Source organism: Pomacea canaliculata, linkage group LG11, assembly GCF_003073045.1.
Source record: "Pomacea canaliculata isolate SZHN2017 linkage group LG11, ASM307304v1, whole genome shotgun sequence".
Taxonomy (NCBI): Eukaryota; Metazoa; Mollusca; class Gastropoda; order Architaenioglossa; family Ampullariidae; genus Pomacea; species Pomacea canaliculata.
Window position 1 is genome coordinate 1,260,215 of NC_037600.1, and position 24,138 is coordinate 1,284,352.

Consider the following 24,138-nt stretch of genomic DNA (forward strand, 5'->3'; position numbering starts at 1 on the left):
GACTCATTTACTCATTGCCCCGTGAGTGCATCTTTCACAGATATCAAACACTTTGCAGTTTATCTTCTGTCATACCTCAAGGACCACTCTCATGTACTGCACTTTGCACGGTGTGATGAGACAGTTTTTATCTTACCTGGCGGACTGCAGGTATGTTTTGCTGCCTTGCAATTTTTGCTTACATTGTATAATTTTTTCTCTTTAAGAAAGACTTTTAAAGAATATTTCATAGAGCATTTCGAGAACTGTGCATAAACAAACTGAATTCAAGTAACTTTCTCGGTTCGGTCAATGATGATGGTGGTCAAGGGAAGAGAATTACAAGGCATTCAACAAACACATGCTTGGCATTCACTTTTAACTATAATATTCAGTTATTATTTTGAGTTGTCTTGTGATGCTCACGATGGAGAAAACTTAAGGGAATAGATACAAGATTAGCTGTTTCGAATCTTGAAGAAAGTGGATAACTGTGGATGACAACACATCGGTTTATTCCATTGGTCTGAACTGTTTAAATACCTTTGTGTGAATGCACAAGGATACATGAACGCCAATGGAATGGAGACCTACACTGACAATGTCTTTGTTCCAAAACAGCAGAAACATGGATAATACTTAGCGACTGTATGGACACGAGGAGTGGAGTATGATTCATGATGGAGAAGAAACATAATTAAGACAATGGAAAACAAATGCCTAAAGAAGTTGGTCCGATCTTACAAAGCGGTTATGTAGGAAGCATGACTCCAGTGTTGACAGCAGGAAGGAATGAATAACCGAATAGAGTTTATTTGTCTTTTATTACTGCGTATTCGATAATATATGCAACATATATATATATATATCACAGTCACAGACATTTTAGGCTGTCAAGAGACCTGAAAATGTTCACGTACAATCATAAAAAAAGTTTTTTGACTTGAGTAAACTCTGTCCAGAGTAGAAGCAGAATCATGCGACTTTATTTATTTTACACAGTTATAGAGTTATTTGGACAGAAACATATAAAGGAAAGTACTGGTCAGAGGTTTTCAGTTTTTTCTTTGTGTGTCTAACGCTCGAAATACGTGGAATTATCACCTTCATCTGTGGCTTCAATGAGTTCTGCAGGACAGTATAGTAGCAGGTAGTCTTGAGATGATGTTCCCTGACGAGACTGACAGTTCATTACAGACGTCACTTCTCTGGATGGCATCCCGATCCCTGGGGTCAGCACCTGTCATTACCTCTATCATCTGTCATCAATTTTGCGCATCATCCTCTTTCTCGTCCACGCAAGTAAGCACGCATGCACACGCACACACGCATTCTGTCTCTTACTGTGTGTCAGTCGCTCTGAGCAAAGGTGCTACATAAATCCCCGTTATTATGCAACATATTAAGGGGGAACTAGTTTTGAGGAGAAGATAAACGAGCTGTAACTGAGGGACACATGTTCATAGGACGCAGTTGTAACTGACCATTACTGATGTCGACAGCTGAACATTCCACTGCTGCTGAGCTCGGACACCTGGGGGCTGGTGGCTGAGGAGATGCTGCTGTACCTGATGACCCTTGGCCGCTGGATTTTGCCGCGCGGTCACCTGGACAGAGAAGAGCTCTCCCAGCTTCTCTTCGCCTTTCTCGGCATGGCCTCGGACATAATGGTGAGTCGAGTGTAGCCACCAGCATACCCCGTGCACTCAACCACTTGATGGGACTGATGTTCAGGAATCATGATAAGTGCCTTAGCCTTAATATCTGCCAGGTATAATGCGCAGGTGACATTCATAGTGCCAGGCCGTTAACCGTTTTTCAGTGACCTTTCATGAACATATATTTATGGGTCACTGTGCGCAAAACTGGGAGCGTAACCTGAAGGATGGTCACAGAGGCACGAATAGAGATCAGCCTGATTGAGACGAGATCAACCTGCTTGAGATGAGGGTAGCTGAGTCACATCCTCCATTCTTGTTCACGAGAAAGTCGATGCGATGCACATGGCAACTGGTGTCTGTCGGTTCTTCCATTGCAGGGAAAGTCTTCCAAAGAGTCTGCGCCTTAGCAGGTGCTTTCATCATGAATGCTTTTCGTTCCAAAGCCGTCTTAATACTTTGATTTTCTGTCAGGTTTGTATCTTCTCCAAGATTGCACGTAAGGGAGCAGGATGATGTGCACCTGGTTACAAACACCTTGACTGAAGGTTAGGTCGATGTAAGCGCACACCCCGGGTGTAGTGTCATCTCATTTCAAGGGAAGATTTCGCACGGACATGGCGCTAACATCCTGCTTATTTGTCTGTACGCACTGCTGGCCGTGTGGTCGTGGAATGTGTTGCAGTTCTTTCTCACCTTCTACACAGTCCACCATCCACCGCGAGCACAAGGTGTAGGATGCAGCAGCCCCCGATACCTCCGCTGACCAGCACAAGCAGGAGCAGGCAGCTACTCTCGTCTCCCTCTTCATGCAGGTAACCTTCGACCCTTGACCCACTCTAAAGCTGCCTGAACCTTCTACAAAATTATAATGGGGCTATGAACAGCCTCTAAAGTTCTTGTAGAGATGTCTCTACTAACTAGAGGTCTGTGAAGAATATTTATGAGGTTTTATGGCAGTATTAGGTAGAAGCCTCTCTGTAGAAAAGTGATGCTTGTATTTTCGAAAATATTACACTAGGAAGGCCCATGTATAGGGTTCACAATATGTTGTATACACACTAGGAAGTCCGTTTGCAGAGTTAACAATATGTTTTGTACCCGCTAGGACGGTCCATTTCTAGTGTTGCGGATGTACGCTGTTGTTGTCTACAAGATCATCACCCACAGTATTGTCTTCTTCGTCTCCAAAAACATCGTGGTCATCTGCCTTCTTCTGTACCAAATCATCATTCTGTGTCATGTCTCCAGAGAGAATGTGAGTGGAGATAAGGACGCAGAGCGGATCGACAGTACAGATGTAGAGCTTGCGGTGTTCGACAACCCCTTGACCTCTGTCAGCGATGAGCGACAGACTGAGGAAAGCTCTGTTGAAGAAACCGACAATATAAAGCAAGAGTAAGGACCAACAGGTGTTTACAGACAGTAGGACACAACGACCTACACCCCGTGACATCACCAGTGCACACAATAACAATTATATTGTGATAAACATAATCAATCTACACGGACCTCCCTTAAAAACTTGTTATCGATGTGGAACGGTGGTGTGTTTATCTATTAATAAAATTTAAAGTAAATAAAAGGTAAGCGAAATGCTTCGGATAAAAGATACACCCTATAAAATGGTTTTGCTCACAGAGGGCGAATTTTATCAAAATATTTTCCTTTTTTTGTACGGACACTTGCATTGTTTATGTAATCTAGCTATCTTTAAAAAACTGAAAGAACTACTTTATTCTTGTTTAGAGGGACAAGAGTCCGCTCTCACTGACAAACAATGGTATGGAGACTCTAAACTTCTTGATGTGTACTGAATAAAATAGTATATACAGGTATATACAAGGTAATTGCACATACACATCAAAACTAGAGAGTGGAGAGAATTTTATCTTATTAGTGTACAGTTATATTACTTTTGGACGGAAAAAGAAAGAGTGTATACTTGGTTTCTAAAATATTTGGTTGAAATAACTTCTGAGATTTAAGAGAAATTCATTACCTGACTGGTTGTGTTTCAGTCTTGTCTTGTTGATTCTGAATTGCAGTAATTGGGGCTTGGAGGGAGACTGGAAAGTCAATACCAATACTCAATATTATTATTTTTATTGTCTGTCTTGTGGGGTGGCGGGGATGTGGGGGTGTCATGGTGTAACCGTTCTCCCATGATTGATACACCCTGATTGATACAGGACTAGCACCAGCAGGTGTCGCGTCCTTCATTCTTCCCAGCTAGACCAGGGATGACATGGCTGTGTCGCCCTCCTCCCGTCAATTTTGTTTTTCTTTACATTATCATAACTATGACTTGTCTCGTGACACTGCACTAATCTCCAGCACGTCATCGTCCCGTCTCACATCTGCCTTTACATCGCCCTCGCCAATCACCACTGGGCTACCTATGCACTTATGTCACTGTCATGTTAGACAAATCAGTAACAAAGTTTTGGTCCTGTTTCAAATCTCAACTGTCTGATTGTCCATCAGTAAGTCAGCTTTACGACATCATCTCCCCACCATGGTAGGTGAAGGTGAAGGTCCCTGTCAACAACAATGAGTCATCGCCATCAGAGATGGTCATCATGCAGTTTGACAGTCTTGCCTGTGTCTACCAAAGGTCACAAAGATACAGCCACAGTGCATGTAGCTCAGCACTGGCCAACAGGACTACAGGTGGTTGTTACACGGATTGGTGTACAAGACTAGCATCCGTTATTTTGTTTGTATGTTTTTCTTTCAGGTAAATCGCTTTGAGTCTACCTTAAAAGGTGAGAAAAGGCGCTACATAAACTTATTGTTATTGTTTCAAAAATTCAAAATACAAAAACTTGAGGTGCACAAAAATATGAACACCTCACCTTTCTCGGTAGACGCAGCCTCCCCTCCCCCAACCCTGTGTCCTCGGGAAGTCAAGCAAAGGCCCGCAACAGTTCATTAACTGGTCCTCTCCCCTTTTCTGTTCCTCTATCTAAACAATGGACCTCTGGTTAGTCATTAAGCAGGTGGGGTCAGCCTCCCTCGCTGTGTAGGCTGTCACACCTCTTCCTTCTTTTTCACGAAAAGGACATTTTTTCGCATATTTACACTTCGTGGCACGTATTGGTCTTATTCTGATCACAACAGAGAGTTGCCTATCTAGCTTTCTGTTCCTTTGATTGCTTGAATTTCAAACTTAATACTGTTCTTGTTGTAATCAGTGTAATGAATTAGTCTGATTCATGACACTTGTCCTGCCTGTTTGTCCGACTTTATTTTGCATTATATCAGAGCCAACGGATGTTATTTACAACAACAAATTTAGTCAGCCAAGCAACAAAACATTCTTTGTACATATATCCGGCACTTATACACTAGACAGTCTTTCACACGTGTATTAAAAACGTCTCTTTTCTCTAAACAAAGGTTCCAAAAAACAGTCCACGTTATGCTACTAGTATTTTCTATCTGTGTGTGTGTGTGTGTGTGTGTGTGTGTGTGTGTGTGTGTGTGTGTGTGTGTGTGTGTGTGTGTGTGTGTGTGTGTGTGTGTGTGTGTGTGTGTGTGTGTGTGTGTGTGTGTGTGTGTGTACGCACATATATTTTATGATTAATCTATCCTACCGGTATCGCTCCCTCTGATCAGTCTTTAGCTAACTTCACATGACTACTTAGTGTATCAAGCGCTGAGTGTGTGTGTGATTCTGCGCTATATGCACGGCACTTTTCTGTTTTTCTGCCTCGTCTTCTTTTGCTTCTTTTGTTGCTGCTGACCCACTGTACTAACCATAGTGTCAAACACTCCGCTTTGATTTGTCTCCCTTTGTCTTCCGATAGTCAGCAGGTTGCGTCCCTTTGACATCCAGAAGCCATAGCAGGCCTTCGCCGTGTAGACATGTACATGTGTGCTGTATAGACGTTCCTCTAGCAAGTACACATGCGCACACCTTGTAGTGAAGTGACATGACATGACACGTTACAGGTGATGTTTACAATGCCAGGTATTCTACCCTCTCGCTGAATGCTGTAATGACCAGGCTCCTCGCAGACATAACCGTCTGTGTGTTTCCTGACCTGAGACAGAGCGTGAGCGGCACTCACTGACTCCGACAGAATTGGTGGGTCCTTCTCAGGGGAGACCGACTGTCAACAATGTCTGGACATCCACCATCTCACTCCACGGATGCGACCCGTGAACTCTGCTCACCGCAACGGAAAGGATAGTCCAAGCATTCGAGAAAAAGTTCCTAAGGAGGCTGCTACGGATCTCAAGCTTGTGAAAAATAGAAGACCAGAAAAACATAAGTTTTCCAACAACCGAATATAATTCACAGTCTGCATGTACCATGCACAGTCTATACTTACAACTGACCATCTGCATATACATATCTTATCCACACAAGAATGCACATGAATACACATGTATATAAATCCACCGTTCTCTGGTAAGTTCCAGTCTCAACAACCTAATCTACACAAACACATATCCCTGTCCCTGGTAACCCTTTGATGTGGAACCGATTCAGGGAAGCTGGCATGTACTAAAGTCTTGAACACAGCAGTCCAGTTCAGGTCCGCCTGTCATGTCTCACTGGTCAACATTTATGGCCCCGACTTCAACATTCTTTCAGGTCATTAACAGGAACGATGGCAACTTGACCAGTGGACTGTTAATGGTCTAAACAAACTTAATTAAACGTAGAAAATACGTTCTAAAAATATTGTGATAGTGCCAAGGTAGCAGAAAAAAATATTGACAACCACAATGACTTTTCTCAGTTTTACATTTGACAGTAGTTAACTCTTCCTAACCTGTAGTGCTTGATAAACCAAAAAGAAACAAATTGAATTAATGTTCTATAGTTTCTGAATAATAAAATGGATTACCGAAACTGTGCTTTAAGTACGTTTTGAGTGCTATTAATCGTTGTGAGTAGCTTGTTTAGAATACATTTTTATGAATCACATTTCTTAGTTTATCTCTTGAAACAGATCAAACACTTTATTACAAATGCTACATTTCACTTTTGTGATGCTGAATTTGCTTTTGAGTAATAGCGACAATTGAAACTCACTCCAACAAAAGAATTCAATGAACAGAGATATAGGTCCTACAAGCTTGGCAGGTAAACAAACCTCACTTTTGTTTGTTACGAAAGACCCAGTCACAAAGATTTGTAAAAGTAAGACGATGCAAAGGAAGCAAGTAAAAAGGATTAAAATATTGCAACGTAGATGGACCATTTCTAGCGGCTGGTGGCTCCCCATAGCGGCACCAGGTAACAAACTCTGTGGAGTTCTGGAAGTTGGGGATATCCACCCGACACAGACAGTCCGCCACTCTCATCATGATCTCACTGCGAGGAAGTGGTCTGAGGAAAGTCAACATCACTCTATATATCTAAAATATACATGTTTCGCTTATATCCAAATCATAACTTCATAAGCAAAGCAGTCATCCAGCGAACAAAATCTACAGTCAAAAAACACGTAGAAAAAAATGTGCAGAAAGTAAGCTATCTCAACACACGTACGACGAATTCGAATTCTAGGTAACAGCAACTCTAGTACTTTTTACAACAGTTTTTTTCTAGCAACTCAAAGAAAACTATTTAAAAAGCATAAATAAAATCACTCAAATAAAATCTAGTGAAAATGTAATTTTACAAAATGCCAACATTGCTTCGTTGCACTTTGTTTTTACTGTTAGTAATTCACTATATTTCCAGAAACAGAAAATTGATCACTTGACTGATATCTGAAAGAAGCAATTATTTCTACAGTCAACCTCGTGGGGTAACTTTGAGTAGGGCGTGTGTAGTTAAAGCCTTAGACGCCTTTAGTGGCAAGAGCGAGTCAAGCGTGAAAAGCTGGTGGTCCAGCACAGGTATGGATAGTATCGGTGTGTGTGTGTGTTAGAAGTTACAGAAGGGAACAAAAACTACACGCGACATCTCTGGGAAAGATATATGTGCAAACTTGTGCTTTCTTTGAGCGCGAAGGGATTTTTTGTGACCGACATTTGAGCCAGGAGAACAGAAACGAAGGAGAAAGCTAAACGCTGAAGTCAGCGAACCTTGACTGAAATTACCAGTCAGCGACAAAGGATCGTCCTAACTGCTTGTTGTCGTCCTAAAACTCTAAGAACTACCCGACCAGAACTTGGCCTACCTGTAAGAGGTGGAAGTTCAACGACAAGAACGGCAAAAGAAATTATCGTTCTAAAGGGAGAAAAAAATGTGTGTGTTCGTCCGCACTTTACGGAACCCGAGTCGGCAGGTGGGTCGCAACAAAGTCGTGCTGTACATTGCATTGTTCATCCCAGCGTGCACCAGCCTGTGATATAAAACAGTTTAGTTCGGTGAGCAATCAGTCGGAAACATGAGTTTGTCGAATGGGACAGAGCTCTCCCTCTGAGTCGCATGAGAAGTAATCGTCACATTCAGACGTGGCAGATGGACCAAGAAGAACTCAGTCGAGACAGTACAGAATTTTGAAAAAAATGTTTCGGAATGCCGCAAATGTCGGCTGACAATCCGCTGTCCATCTTATCACAAACGTGGACTCGCAATGTACAAGAGGCTGAGGAGCAGAAGACTTGAAGTATGAGGACAACATTAACTACTTCCAGAGATAATTTGATGTATGAGATTGATTAGTAGTTTAAGCAGGAGTAAAAGCATTGTGACATTTGAAATATGGACGTGCGGGTGTTGTACATAAGTTTCCCCTGCAACGACTATGCTAAAGTGGATGGCAAAGCTACATAGTGACACTCACCTGCCTCCCCGGGACCAATATACCCGGTTGACACGAAAACATCGGAAGATGTCTAAATGAGTAATGAATTCTCTCTCCCACTCACACACTATTTCTTTCTGTTTCTCTCTCTCCCATCAAAGCCAAATAAATAATCTTTATTTAAATAGTGGGAAAGTACAAGAGAGAAGAAAATAAATAGTCGGGTCACACAGAACACCAGAAAGAGACATTTAATAGTAAATAGCTGCACTGCATGACAGAAGTGAAATACTTATTTTTTTCTGTACGTATCTTGTCAATGATATAGAATTTTTGCTGTGGGTTATGAATATGAGTATTGAATCAGCCAAGTTTAGTAAATGTTAACACTAGTCAGCTGACAAGAAGACGACATTATTTAAAAACAACTGAATATTGAAAACACCTTTACAATTATCTACAATCTATGAAACACATCGTAATTGTCTCCAAGACACTCACATCAGTTCTTCATCCAAGAGATTATTGCGTACAACCTTGTTGTTGCCGGCAAGAACGAAAACGTCTTCCATGTGGACTTCGCTGGAGTGCTGATTACTGGAACAAGCTGAAGACTTAGAAGAAAACTTTTTACTGATTCTTGTCAAATGTGCCACTGTGTCATCACCTGAAAAACAAATTGCAGCAGTCTTCTGAACGTTTGTCTTTAAGCGACTGTGTAACATGTATAAAAAAGCATTGAGTTCTTCTTACCTCGGTAAACATTGTTATTTTCAACAACTGCATCTGTTGCCAACAAAGTCAGCTACTTCATCTTTCAAACCAAATAACCGACCTTCCCCACACCCTGTGTTAACGACTGGAATGGCTTGACCAGTTCAGGTCAAGGGGAACGAATTGAGCATAAAGTTAGTTGCACTTTCCTCTTAAAACAGGCTGATGAAGAAGGATGAGGAACCCTCCGAAACAAACCATGAACAGGCAAATATAGAAGAAGATACCTTAAATATGTGTACGCCACCACGAAAACTTCATGGTCTCAGTAGAATGTACAAATTGAAGTGAAGTAAGTACACATCCAGGTCAAGACTTCATAAGACGATGTAGTGGAATAAACAAAAGACAAGCTTAACACATAGAGTACTTAAAAGAATAGAGAAATAAAATAGGCAAGGGTTGAGCGACCTGTTATACAGAATATTGCAGAGGATAACAACAAAATACAAAACAGAGGGGAAGATATAGCGAGAGAAAAGATCGAGGGAGGTTTCAGTAGTGTAGGTAATGGCAGGTGTCCTGACCAGGCCAACATACTGATGACAAAAAAGGAAAGTTTCATACAACACTGTATACATTTCTTATTTGTATTAAGCAAAGATGGGTAAGATGTGCATTACATTAATACTGAAAAGACAAAGATAAATAACGAACGGGAGTATATAACTTGTAAAAGACACTGTTCAACGCTGTCTAAACATGTCTTCAAAACAATAAATAATCAGTGAAGAAAAATGATAAATAATACAATGAATAAGGAAATTATAAAATCAAAGCAGGGCAAAGGCAATGCACAATTTCAAATATAAACAAGTACAGATTTTAATTACCCAAGTAGACGCCAAAGTCCAGCGAGACTCCATTCGTGAACTCAACCAAGTCTCCTCCCTTGAGCCTCTCTACCTCTAGTCTGTTCAGCCTCTCTGTTATATTTTCGGGCTCTTTGTGCAAAACACTCTTATGACTTTCTGCTTGATGAATTAACTGTTTCTCTCGATGAACTTTGTGTTTTTTTGCCTGGTTGTTGAAATGCTTGCGTCTGGACGACGGTGCTCTTCTCTTTGTCTTGGTACCTGGCTTGTACTTGGAAGCCTTTGCTTTCCTGCGAAACATCTCTTCTGGCAGCACCTTAAATGAGACTGTGAATCAATGGCTTACACACAGCAAATAGTAAGCCATAAGCTATAAGCAAAAACGTATGATTACTAAGCCTACAACAAATACTATAATTTAATAACAAACAGTATACATAAACGTTTTAAATAGGAGATATTATTTCGACCATATTGTTGCTTTGTGCCAGCCTTCTCTTACTTGTTTATAACTTTAAAACACATTAAACGTTGATTATCATCGTCCCTAGCATTATTTATATATAAACTGTTAATAGTAGTGCACCTATACTCTTGTTATTCTTGTGCACTTTTAATAACGGCTTTGGTAATTTACTTCATTGAGGTTTTTTGTGGAATTTTTCTTTAAATTTCGCCCTGACATTCTTCAGATAAATATGTCAACAACCAGCAAACCTGCAGACCTACCTATCTGACAGGAAGATGCCAAGATCACCCTAAGCCCTATGAAAGGGAGGGATGTCACCAGGGGTTTACAGTGTCCCAGCAGCTCAACTGCTGAAGCAAGGATGAAAACAGGGAAAGTCATCACCACTTTGTGTCAAAGAGTTTGAGAAAGTAAAGAGTGGCCCAGTGAGTGCCACAATCGCTTGTCGTACATTTTCTAATGAAGGAAACAGCAACAGTGCAGCAGTACAGAACGATAAACCTAATTAACAATGTAAGCAATATCATGCTTAAGGAAATCTCTTTAAAAACCATTGCCTTCAATCTGCTGGGTTAAGAATATGCCTGAAAACAGATGAACATAGTAACAGAGGCATTCTGATAGATATGAAAACATTTACAGCAACGGAGGGATATCTACCACACTTCTACGACTTCAAAAATGGTAGAAAAGGCTGTGAACTGTGAGAGGAAAATTTAAAAGGGAAAAATATCTTGCCAACAAAATTACAATTACTATTCCAGCTTCTGTAGTCCGTTAGAGTTGGTAGGAGTCCCCTGTGCAGCCTGTGCTTTGTAGACATGACCTGCAGTCAGCAAATAGAGAACTGAAAAGCTTCACAAGCATGTTGCCGGCCACAAGATTGTCTCAATCCGTTCTTAAGGCTGCCGTGGAAGGAGGCCAGGACTGAGACGCCCAGAGAAAGCAGCAGCGGGCAACCGTGAAGGACTAGACTGACTGGCCACTCCATGGGGCTAAACACTACTCAGCACAGTCCTGAGTGGCTAACCCTTTCTAATCTGATGTCTTTAGTCTTGTCTCTGCTGTCTACTGATAGTGTCGGTTCAGCTTAACTAGTAGGCTCCCTTAACTAGTAACCAGCTAGTATTTTAGCTTAATTAGCAGACCCCGCTAACTGGTAATTAGCTAGGGGATAAAGGATGACAAGAAGAAAAAGCAGGAGAAGAGGAGAAGGATTTCAGTAAGTCACTCTGATTGCAGAATTGTATATTCAAAACTTATGTTTTTTATCCTTTTTAACTTCTGTTTCTTTGCCTTTTTCTACACACGTGAAATATCAGAGGAAAGTCTAGACGGCAACTGTATGAAACATCTACACAGCACTGTGGTATGGTAAACAATTGTTTTTGAGATATGCATGCTCAAGAATTTCTCTAGACGACTTTAATTTGAATTCTTTGTGACATATACATTGAGATGTGTCACAGATTTTCATTTTCAATCCCTACAATGGGCGCATCTTACCCAGACCATGAAGGGAGTTACTGATCCATAGCAGCTTGGTACTCTACCGTGGGAAATACGTTCATTACAAATTTGCTTGTTATACTACCTTGTCCTGGCTGGACGTGTGTGTGTGGTGATTGATCATATTTTTGTATGTATATATTTACATTATTTGTGTCTTCTTCACACATTTTCGGAGTTTGTGTATTTCTTTAGTCTTGTTAGCTTTACTCTGACAGAGCAACTGTTTAGTGGACTGTCTCCTATGCACAGAATGCTTATGAATAAATCTCTTAGCTTTCCTTGTAAATTGTTTGTAAAGATTCCCTTCACTTTTTTAAAAGGGAATGGGAGAGAGAACTTCATCATGAACAACAGTGTGTTCATGTCATAGCAAGACCTTTCATTTACAAAAACCACACACAACCAGGCTTCGTGAACAGGTGTTTCACGCAGCACGACTGCTGTTTGTAAAGGTGAGGTGTGCCATCAGGTATGACATTCAAAATCGACAAGTATACAATCGACACTTACCTGCAAAGCCTGTGTCTAGTCACACGGACGGACAGTTTGACTTGACATAGACACACGTCACCAGACGTGAAGACCGAGCTCTAGTTACACCTGGCAATATTATTGCTTTACTGAGCAAACACGAGCAGCACTCAATAAATAATAAGAAAAGAAATGTTGCAGCATTGCGCTTGAGAAATTTCTAGAAATCGCACGGGGCTAATTGGTGTGTAATTAAGTGAATGTACCACAACAATGCATAATATTTAAAACTACTAAGACGACAACACGAAAGTCAGTCGATGACAAGGAAAACATCCTAATGTTACAGTCGACTGCCATGTTAACCTATTTATGACAAACACCCAGGACAACAAAAACTATCACGGTAGAAGAAGCTTTGTTCTCCATTTAAGGCTGAGAGAAAGATCATAGAGAGAGAATGAGAGCGATAGAGAGAGAAAGAAAGGACGAGGTAGAGATGGAAGACAATGTACACGTTAGCGTGTAGAACAGATCAATTCCTTACCTGGAAAGGTAGATGTCAGGACCTGCAGCCTGTGACCAGTGTGCGGTGCGTTAATCAACACACCTCAGCTGACGCGACCAGGTAAGGTCAGCGCGCATGCGCAGTAAGCTAGTTCAGTGTTCGTAATGATATATATATACTAGAGGCTTTAGAACCACACCTACTCGTGACGTGTGCAATGCGAACAGGACCAGTAACCCTGAGTTCCTGAGCGTTCACAAAATAGATGAAAGGTATCGACAGTATCGCCCTCCCAGTAAGTTTGTGCTTTATTTATCAGGAGGCGAACCTTTGCTTTTTCAAGTAAAACGCAGACTAAAAGAGGTAGGTAAATATATTTGTGGTTATTTAAATATTCTTAAACGTTCACACATGCCCCCGACAATGTAGCAGTTACATATCGGGAACTATGTCACTGATGCCTGAGCCCTTTTGTGTGGAAAATCTCTGAGTATAAACAGTCCATGAATTTCTTTTCTGGTTTTTCACTCAGTCTCTCTATATATAGATATACATAGCAATTAAATAAAGTGAGTTTGAACATTAACGTACAATAAAGGAATGTTCTAGAAGGTTGATAAGACCAACATCATGTTACCATTGTTGGACCAAGACCGATTATCTATTAACATCTCTTACTAATGTAGTGTCTACTGATGTACTAATCTGTCGTCTTTGATGAAAAAGATGTCTTTTGTGGCTGATTTTGTTAAAGTATTACATAAAAAATCAAATAATAAATCAAAATAATTTAATTGGTTTGACATGGGACTAATAGTGCAATGAGTAGATGCCGACATTACTGAAGTATGCCACTCTCCATTGAAACCATGGACTGTGGGGTACTATCTTATGATGCTTTAAAATCACAATAACAATCGTTTGAGGAGGTCATGACATTCGAAATTTTTTTTCTTCCACAATGGGCCTTCAGTAGTCCTTAATTGTTTAGGTAACCCTGACTCTTTGCTAGACAAGCACTTTGTTCAGGCTGACCACAAATGCAATGTTCAAACCGGCCAATGAATGTCAAATGAATAAGTGAAGATCATTTTAGAAATTGTACAGATTGCATATTAGCGAAGGGAGATGAATAATGCAAGTGTCAGGTACACACGTACAGCTTTGCTACAACCCACCCAAACATTTCCCAGCACGTAGAGCAACTGTCATGACTAATATCAATAAACAGTTTCACCTCTCGCACATGTCACCAGTAATATCTGCAATATTAATTCATCAGGATCACGGACAACATGGCGACACACAGACGACACAGGAATGGGAGAGGACCGATGACAAAAGGAGACATGGTGGAGTTCCGGCGCACATTCTATTCTCACTGGGGCGTCTATATAGGTCAGTATACTTTTATGTCTTGCAACTGTCGTGTAGACTTGCATCGTCCCACCGGAGTCACACTCTACTTGTCTTCTTTACCTCAGCAAGAAAAGCTGATTACAAAACCCAATGACTAGTTCGTGTAACTGCCAACTGACAAAAAAGTAACAGTAGCTAGGAAGGTCTAGTTTGAAATCAGCATATACAGTGAAAGAAAATAGTCTTAAATATATATTCTCCTCTCGGTCAGCTCCTTCCAAAAAAGGTTTGTACAAAAAGCACAAAATAACACATGAAAATGCAGGGTACTACCATTAGCTAATATGATCAAGACATTAACGGAAACTGTCTCAATGTTAGGCAGCACATTCTCAAAGCTTGCCATCACCACTACATGCATTATTTTACATATTCATATATATATATAGAGAGAGAGAGATAAAAAAAAATCCCTCTTCTGACATTCTATTCACACTACGAAGTTGTTAATCTTCGGGGTGCACTGAAACTTTTCATCTCACTTATTTATATAGTTTCCATACACAAAGTATTTGTCAGCGTATTCCTGCAAACAATTCATGCGATCTGAATTTTTCCTACTGACATATTTGCTGACTAATTAGACGTGAAATAATAGCAGTTACAAGACAGGGAATTTGTCAAGTATGAAAACAATGACATGAATACGTGTGGTTACAGTATGCCTCACCTAATCTTACCAGGCTACACTTTACTTGTTTGAATGAGTTTCTCCCAGAGATGTATTGAGACACACAATGTCTTGAGCTGTAGTTAAGGTGCTTTTCCTCTTCTTGTCGGTAAGAAAGCGCCTGAAAGTGAGGAGAAATTCCTACTTTTACCTTTCTCATGGCAAGCTTGTATCTCACCTTCAGATGGCTTTTTAGGTCGGCCTGCCTCTTCAGACCAGCCACACCCCGTTGTCTCCTCTAGAGAATTCCAATTCCTTTATTAGAGATTATTCGTCTTTTCCCTTTAATTAGACTATTCCTGGTGTACTTCCATGTGAATGTCATAGCTCCAAAGCTGACTGAACTCTTCAGGCAAGTTTGGGAATCAGGACAGCTCCCTGATGCGTGGAAGACAGGGCTCATCTTCAAGTTACCCAAGAAAGGAGATCTTGGAGACTGCAGCATACTGGAGGGGTATAACACTTCTTTCCCTCACCAGCAAGGTCTTCAGCAAGATTGTTCTGTCAAGACTGACAGGCAACTCTTGAGAAAGACCTCCGACCACAGCAAGCAGGATTTCGTCCTGGGCGATCGTGCTCCGAACACATCTTCATTCTGCGACAAATTCTGGAGCAGAGCAACGAGTGGAACACACCGCTGTACATCAATTTCATCGACCTGGAGAAGGCTTTTGACAGCATCCACCGCGAGTCTTTATGGAAGATCCTGAGGCATTACGGAGTCCCTGCAAAACTTGTTCAGGTCATTGCAATGCTGTACAGCGATTTCAAATCCCAGGTTGTGTGTGACACGGAGCTCACAGACCCCTTCAACTCAGTACTGGGGTGAAGCAGGGCTGCATTCTGTCGCCGTTCCTCTTCATCCTGGCCATGGACTGGATCATGAAGACTTCCACCGACAGTGAGAGGAGAGGGATCAGGTGGACTATGACTATGACAGCAACAACAGCGCTGGAAGACTTGGACTTTGCTGATGACATTGCCCTGCTGTCACATCGCCACCAAGACATGCAGGAAAAAACAAAGGCCTTCTCAGAAACAGCTGGAAACCTTGGCTTGAAGGTCAGCACAAGAAAACGAAAAGTATGAGAGTGAACGCCAGAGTCGAAGACAGCATCAAACTAAATGGAGAAGAGATTGAGCAAGTTGACAGTTTGGGTCCAAAATGACAAACACCGGGGATGCGGAGGTGGAGATTCGAGCCCGACTGGCGAAAGCCAACCACGCCTTCGCCTCACTCAGGAGCACATGGAAGGCAACAAACATCAGTCAGAAGATCAAGCTGAGAATCTTCCAGTCAACTGTGATCAACACCCTCCTTTACGGATCAGAATCATGGAAGATGACCAAAACCATCAGTAACAAGCTTGAAGTCTTCCAAAACAGATGCCTCATACTCAACATCTTCTGGCCAAACACCATCACCAACGAAGAACTCCACCGAAGAACTGAAACCGAGTCCATCACCACGCAGGTTCAACGAAGGCGTTGGCGATGGATTGGACATGTGCTCCGCCAGCAGACAGCAGACCTTTCCCACAGTTGCCCTACGATGGACTCCAGACGGCCGAAGAAAACGAGGCCGCCCACAGGAAACTTGGAGAAGAACAGTGGAAAGGGAGATGAAGGGAAAGGGATGGACATGGGGTCACCTAGAGACATGGAGTCACCTAGAGCGGGTTTCAGCAGATCGACATCGGTGGAGGACTCTGAGTGAGGCCTTGTGTGCAACCTGATGCACGAAGAGGAATAGATAGATAGATAGTGTACTTCCATAGGTATGGAAATCCGTTACCAAACGGGTGTCAGTTTTAATGTTGCAAAAGATTTTTGACAAATATTTTTGATACAACATTAAACATTTTCAAAGTCATAGCTGTATGTTATTTTTATCATCAGGTGACGGACGTGTGATTCACAAGTCAATGAACGAAAGAGAAAGCAGATGGGACAGTTTTCGTTTCCTGAGCCCTTTCTCCTGCTGTGGTGTGATACTGAAGAAGACATCTGTCCATATAGCTCCAATTCATCGCATTGATCGCAATGGTTCCGCTCGATGCAATAATTATTTAGACAGCACAAAACAGTAAGTTTTATTAAAGTTATAGACAAGAGGATTTATTATACTTTACATGAGTAATGTATCGACATTTTTGTGTTTTTTGTCATCTTCCCTGTGGTTACCCAGCTTTGCCATTTCAAGCAAAACACTTTGAACTATTTGGGTCCTTCCCGCTGAAAATTTTCTGTCAGTTTCCTCATAAATGCTGTTGATGTTATACGCTAGTTTGTAGTTTCCATTTCCAAGTAACAAAAGTCAAATAAGTCCTCTAATATATCCTCTAATAATAATGTCAATATGTTAGCACTTTCTGGAGAGATTTACATTCAGTTTTGATTAGTAAATGTACAGCACTAAGAAATTTTTACTTTTCTGAAAAAACTGATTTTATTTTGTGTACAAGATAATATTTGTACTGTTAGACCTAATCATCTTGTTAGCAAAACATATTTATGTCTGCAAAGGGTCAAACAATATACCTTCTATACATGTCTTTTTGAAGATTGTGAAAAATAGACACACTATAGAACGATATCTGGGTGTGTTAGGAGAAACCTTAGACCGGTCTGAATAAATGTGAAAACAATAAAATTAACTATTATAATAAGCACAAAAATAGTGGAAGTTGGGATGTCCTCACTAATTTTATCTTCCCTTCACACTCTCTTTCTGCTCGTCTTCTGCCCCTACTTTCCCGTCTACTCTTGAAAACTATCTTTGATTGAGAGGTCTGCACATGTACTTGTTGAATATTGTGTTTTTGCATTAAAAAATTTACAAGAGAATAAACACACCGCGCTCATAACTTTCCATTGCACTGTAGGTAAATAACACCCAAGATGTTCAAGAGGTTTTATCCTTTTTGCAATATTTATTATTCATTAGGGCTCTGTATTCTCGTCGTTCTTGTGAAGCTTTTACTACTGAGGGGTCAAATGTTTCACAGAAAAAGAATCAGTCAAATTTTGTTGTTATTGTCAAATCTCTCTCCGTTCTTTCACAGTTACAAGTCAATAAGTGGGGTTAATGAGTTGAAACATTAGTGTAGGCGTGCCAGACCAACCTACTCTCCGCCATTGTCAAAATCACTTATTTCATAACAATATTTTTGAATGTGGAGAAATTCAAAGTCTGTTTCCAAATCTCAAATTAAATTATTTGAAAACTCGCACTGACACAATTTTTATTTGTTTTTTCCGTGATTGTTTATTTTACTTCTCGTGGTAGTTTCGCAAGTTTCAAGAATACAGGTAGAGCTTTATTTCTGTTCCGATTTCTTTTGATGGCATCATGCCTTGCTATATATCATATTGATGACATTGTGACATTTGTTTGTTCAGACCATTGCCAACTGATACGATCATGCGAAATGCATTTTCAAAACAAAATGAGGAAAGCTACAATCTCTTTTATGACAACTGCGAGCACTTCGCCACCTGGTGTCGCTATGGAGAGGCCCTCAGTCAGCAAGTCAGGGACTGTCTTGTTTTTCTTGTTCCCATTGTTGCTATTATATTGCTTTATACATATTATGTGAAATATTAAAGTTTATTTTGGCTGTTTCTGATTCCTTAACCTGTCCTTTTTCAGTTTGTAAAATAAATGTTTTGAAAGTCTTTCTCAAAGAACATATGTGATGCATGTATCATGAGTGTCCTTACGACAGACGATTCTCATATCAAACATGTATTTTTCAGAATAGGAAGGAAAACCCTTTGTACTTGCTCTTGTTTCTTTTCCTCTTATAAGTCACCTTAATGCTCACAGAAATCTGTGTATGCGTATTTCTTTAGCAATGCATTCCCAGAGGAAGAAAAGGCAACATTTTTCCTTTGCTTTATACTATGTATATACTCCTAAACATCCTTAGAAACTGGGGCCTTACGGTGAACTTCATGTATCTGAAGTCATGTGAATTTCCCACAGTAGTAATATCACACACTCAAAAAACGTACGATACAAGTGTTCAAGCATATCTTAATTGGAAGCGGGTACCCGACTATCGCAGTTGACCCAGCTGGCAGGTGTGGGTACCTGACTCCTTAGAGCACTGGGCAAGGTAAGGCAGCGAGGGACAGGAGATGGACACCGCCTTCTGGTAATACTTCTTAATTCTTCCCCTGGACCCCATATTTCAGAAGCATATGTCAATACAGTCACTATCTGCGAGTCAAAAAGTTTCTAATACAAATAATTGTTTACCTGAACCTTAGTGATATAATGATTTTAAAAGTTGTATTGCTTTTAATTTCTCTTCTTACATACTTCTGCCAATGATTTTGTGGGACTTAATCTTGTAAAGTAAACAATTACGAGATATTCGTATGAGTTTGTCACAGGTACTTTCTCGTTCCATAAAACTTTTTTTGTTTCTTTTACTGATAAGTGACCACGCATTCTGGATAAAAGAACATTAGTTTTACCTAGATTTACTGGTAATTGAAGTTTGTTTACTTTTGTGTGTAAGCTGTTTGATTGGTTTTGTTAGCCTGTTGTATTTCTGGAGAAAAACCTTATGCTGCCTTAAAAAAGTAACAGGAACATTGTACTTTGAACCATTTAGTTACCTTAAGAGAAATTCAATCTCTAGTTGATAATAAAGATATAAAATAGTGAGAGACTTACAATGCATCCTGAACTCCCTGTCTACACTCAGCAACACTGAGCACTTACCCTATTCCTGTACACACCCTAATATTGATTTACCTTCTCTTAAAACATGGGCTATGTGTAGATTTTCGAGCCTAATTAAAAATTCTAATTAAAAGTACATTGCTGGATTAGTTCATCACTGGCTCGGACTAGGCCTTTATAGAAACTGAGATTTGTTGAAGTATACACTTTTGTAGTATGGCATTGGACCTAATTAAGCGATTTCCCTCTGAGATCATTTACAATGTGTAACAGCTTTTCGTTCCAATATTTTTTTTTTCAGTTTAGGGTGAATTGTACATGCCAAAAAATCAAAATCAAAATCAAAACAGACTTTATTGTCTGTCGAGGAGACCCAGGACAGAAATGTGTCTTCGCTCACAAGGGCAGGCATACATACTCATCCGCAGGATTTTAATTCAAATTTTTTGATTGTGTAAATCTACTAGTTCCGCTGACATTATAATGTAATATAGGATAATTGTCAGGAAACGATTAGAAATCTCACTGAGCAGTATTATAAATATTAAGCGAATATTTACCAAAATTATTCACTATCGAGTTTTTAGACTTTCTTACTCAGGCAGTATCAGTATGGCAGTCATTAAAAGGAGTTGTATAATCAAGAGTGTAATCTAGTGTTTAGAGTGTGTTTCTAGTCGCCCCCAGTGGAGCACAGGGCCGTAACCACATCCCGCCACTGGACCATGTTCTGGACGTTCCTCTCCAGGTGGGACCATATCCTGTCAGCTGCCTCCGCCTGTTATTAGTTATTCGCTGTCTGTTCTGGCATTCAGGTCACTACATATTAATATATGTATGTTGCCCTTTTCTACGACGGGTATCATGACATTCTTCTAACATGACAGCGCCATTATGGGGGGAGAAGCGAGTTCTTCATATACCCATCCTCGGGTAATGTGCAGCAAGCAATTAGCAGGACATTTTAGCTCATTCTAGTCACGATGCTTCATCGCGATTAACCACTTGACCAGCAGTGTTTATGTTTACCTATTAACCTACAACAAAGACAACCTTAAGGAGCATTTCACACCTGTGCATGGTGTGACCTTTTAGAAAAATAATTTTTGTTTTCTTTTGATGTAGAGGGGCGGTAATCCGTGAGTGATTGATTACATCAATACATGAGAGACGACACGACTGACGTCATAGATTGTGATGACGTCATAGGTGTGTAATGACGTCGAAAGACTAGTGACCACGCCCTCAACATCATCACTATCAGCAGCAGGAGCAGGTGTGATGTATTTATACCTGTCTCTCTCTTACAAACCTGTCGAGACATCATCATCTAACAAATTATAACGGAATTGCATTGTTCATACATTAAACAGCTTTTAAAGTAATATACAATCTACAAATTATTATTAGATTTACCTCTGAGTCAATATATATCCTACTATCTGACACGATATCATGTCATCGGAACTGTAAAGATAGTTTTCTTCTTAGATGAATGTCAGTCAATAATTGCAACATTAAAACTGATTAACACTTAGAGGTTTATACTACTTAAAACGAGTTTGAGACAGCTAGTGGTCGGTGATGATGACAAGTTGTGATGTGCAGCGAGACATGAGGTGAAGTCGGACAGGGCTAGAGTCAAATTTACTCTCGGTTCCCATAGGGGTCTGGATACCCATGTTAATACAGACGATGACCTTTCTCTCAAGGCCTCGAACACTCTCTCCATCAGCCACCCACACCACATCACTGCGGGCTGTGGCCACGTCTTCAATATCGTTATTCGTCAGTACCCGGATTGGAATACCCGCTTCTCTCAGACTCGTAAACAATACCCGGGAAACAATGACGAAGCTTGTTTAGGAAGTTGGCCACCTCGCGACCGCACGTGACACAGTTTAGTGACAGACGATTGTGACACTGGGTCCGTGGAGAAATGGTGACTGGCGGGCCGTCTGTGTGGTCGGCCACCCCACGATCAGTGTACGCTTTGGACAGCGCCATCTCTAACAAATGATGCGTCCTGCTCCACTTCCCTGACGACGGCCGGTGGAGAGCGGAGAGGTCTGGTTAAACATTCCACTTGCCAGCCAGCCGGAGTGTTTTTAAAGAAATAGCTTGCCGCCCACAGATGAAGAAGAGGAACTTGTCTCAGCACTTCATCACAGAATATGTTGATATCGACGATCCTAGCACAGATGTGAGTGTTTTCAAAAGTTGGATATTTAATACAAAACAGTACATTTTTATAGTTTTTTCGAGTACACACTGTAATAGTGTAAAGGAACGAATTGTCTAGCGTTACAGTCAGGACTCGTCAAGCGACGTGGTCCCTTGAAAGAAGTGTCGATGGCATTAATCAAGGGATGACCAATCAAATGACTAACAATATTGCCCCCTTATGGAGTTTAACTTACCACTGCGCTTCATCTGCGAGGACATACAATGACCCTTTGGTTGCAGCCTTTACAAAGTCGTCGAGGGCCTTCTTGCTGCCTTCAGGTACAAAAAAGTCATGCTGAAGGAAATGAAGCTTATTGGGTGATACACCTGCTAACTGCTGAGTGCTTACAGCTCGAAGAAGAAGGTAGTACAGCATCCTACAAGCTGCACGACTCTGAGTACAAGTGCTCACAACGTGGACGTGGTGACCACATCGCAGCCACTCCATACCCTTCAGCAGCTTTGGAAAATTATGTGATTAAAACATGTTTTATTAAACACTTTTTAGTCAGCAGTATATAATAGATTAAATACTTAAAATGTAGTAAATGTCATTATTTCAAGAGTTAACAAAATTTTTGGAACTAATAAATACTTAATTGCTCTCATCAATATTTATTCTGCCTGGCACTCCCAGTGAACTAAGTTGATTATGTATATCAGAAACGTAAAAGACATTATAAGCAATTCCAAATACAATTAATTCATAAATAGAGAAAACTTATGTAAATCAGGAAAATTGAATATATGGTCAGTTTATTGAGTTTTGGGTAAACTTTTGACACTAGACAAACGTATGCGGTAAAAACAGCAAAAGTATTCGGCTTTTGTGGATAAGTAGACTTTTTTCAAGACTTTCCATATTCAAATTTTATCCACATATAAACTTTTCTCACTGTGTTATAAAATAAAACAAGACAAATGTCAACTTATCTGTTTATGGTATGTTTGTAGTTGTACTTAGAGATTATTGTGATTTGATTTCGATTTTCCCTTTACAATTCCTGAATGCCAGGGTATTCATAAAACTCTACAAACCTTGACTCCGGTCTCTGGTTGATGAGCACTGACTGCCGTCTCGATCTGCCAGACGAGAGCCGCGGATGATGACAGTCTTTCGTGTCCGGTACGGAGGCGGTTGGGGCCAACTTGAACATCGCTCCTGACTTGTGTTGGATGTCTTTGAATAGGGCTCTTGACTTGCTGAAGACAGAAAGATTCGAAAAAACTTTATCTTCATATTATGTATTTTATATTTTAATCATCATCGGTTAACTTAATTTTTTTATCTTTAGTTTATTTTAATTACTTTATTTCAAAAGATAATCATTTTTTTTGCCTTTCTCTAGTGTCTTGGGATATGATTGTGCAAGTTGGCCGTTGTTGCGTCAGTTTGTGTGTATGTCTCCGCACGTCCATGTCTCCTTATTTGTTTGTGTGTTCGGTCGTGTAAAGGGAAGGAAGAGAGAAAGAGAAGAGCAAGACGAAGGTCAAGTTTTACCGGTAACAACAGCAGCTATCGCTTTCCTGGTTGACTCACACAAATAAAACATATTAAATATGTGCGAAGTATCCTGCTCTTTGTGAGAAAGAACCACCAGTGTATGATGCGAATCGCGCGAGGTAGGACGTTACCCACTGATAAAGAAAGGTTGTTGTAAGCTGATCTGCACGTTTATTTAAAACACATACAACTGGCAGTAAGAAATATCAAGAACGAATAGAGACATCCTGAATAAGACTACAACGGAAGTGACGTCATATCTGAACAAAGACAAAAGCTGACCGGACCCAGCGAGGAGAGGAAAGAGCAGCTTGCATGTCTTTGACAAAGTGCAGATAAACCTCCACAGGTTGCCTCCCTTGACTGGCTCCACACGTGCACGACATTTTGTCCGCGGCCCGCTGTAGTGGAATGACACCATGGAGATATAATAGCGAGTCACGAGATCAGATTTAACAATCAGCAACTGTCATAATTGAAAAATAACTAATAGTCACAGATCATTGCTGACAACACGTGTACACGTGCAGTAAGGGCTCAGTAAGTGTCCCTCGCTCACCTTTTTGTTGAGAGTTACTTGGTGACAGACATGTTGCCAGTGTCTTGTCGCATGGTCTGTTTATGCAAGTGTCACCTGAGATCGTCTCAGAGAACAAACGTACTCACTCAGTCATCTACTGTAGTTTTTCTTCACCCAGCCTTTCCATCTATCTCTCTCTTC

The 24,138-nt window shown here is 40.6% G+C and overlaps 4 protein-coding genes across 5 annotated transcripts; 2 read left to right on the forward strand and 2 right to left on the reverse strand.

Moving 5' to 3' along the window:
• The first annotated feature begins 646 nt into the window (after positions 1 to 646).
• Positions 647 to 4,228, forward strand: LOC112575634 (transmembrane protein 26-like). The gene is made up of 5 exons (XM_025257610.1): positions 647 to 1,281; positions 1,482 to 1,663; positions 2,084 to 2,111; positions 2,408 to 2,452; positions 2,746 to 4,228. Exons 1-5 carry the CDS (start codon positions 1,141 to 1,143, stop codon positions 3,037 to 3,039), a joined length of 690 nt encoding a protein of 229 aa, XP_025113395.1. The 5' UTR covers positions 647 to 1,140; the 3' UTR covers positions 3,040 to 4,228.
• Positions 4,229 to 5,914: 1,686 nt separating this feature from the next.
• LOC112575500 (HRAS-like suppressor 3) lies at positions 5,915 to 12,452 on the reverse strand. Its single transcript, XM_025257408.1, has 5 exons — positions 12,434 to 12,452; positions 10,672 to 10,761; positions 9,961 to 10,269; positions 8,855 to 9,020; positions 5,915 to 6,984 (listed from the first exon to the last, which is right to left on the reverse strand). Exons 3-5 carry the CDS (start codon positions 10,241 to 10,243, stop codon positions 6,750 to 6,752), a joined length of 684 nt encoding a protein of 227 aa, XP_025113193.1. The 5' UTR covers positions 10,244 to 10,269; positions 10,672 to 10,761; positions 12,434 to 12,452; the 3' UTR covers positions 5,915 to 6,749.
• A 526-nt stretch (positions 12,453 to 12,978) lies between these two features.
• On the forward strand, positions 12,979 to 18,671 carry LOC112575499 (HRAS-like suppressor 3). 2 transcript variants are annotated; one of them, XM_025257407.1, is made up of 4 exons: positions 12,979 to 13,197; positions 14,185 to 14,300; positions 16,891 to 17,077; positions 18,394 to 18,671. In XM_025257407.1, the coding sequence occupies exons 2-4, from the start codon at positions 14,198 to 14,200 to the stop codon at positions 18,596 to 18,598; spliced, it is 495 nt and encodes a 164-aa protein (XP_025113192.1). In that variant the 5' UTR covers positions 12,979 to 13,197; positions 14,185 to 14,197; the 3' UTR covers positions 18,599 to 18,671. The 2 variants fall into 2 exon arrangements, with proteins under 2 accessions (XP_025113192.1, XP_025113191.1); XM_025257406.1 differs by having other exon boundaries at positions 12,986 to 13,265.
• A 2,969-nt stretch (positions 18,672 to 21,640) lies between these two features.
• On the reverse strand, positions 21,641 to 22,368 carry LOC112575937. Its single transcript, XM_025258084.1, has 2 exons — positions 22,108 to 22,368; positions 21,641 to 21,879 (listed from the first exon to the last, which is right to left on the reverse strand). Exons 1-2 carry the CDS (start codon positions 22,359 to 22,361, stop codon positions 21,669 to 21,671), a joined length of 465 nt encoding a protein of 154 aa, XP_025113869.1. The 5' UTR covers positions 22,362 to 22,368; the 3' UTR covers positions 21,641 to 21,668.
• Positions 22,369 to 24,138: the final 1,770 nt, after the last annotated feature.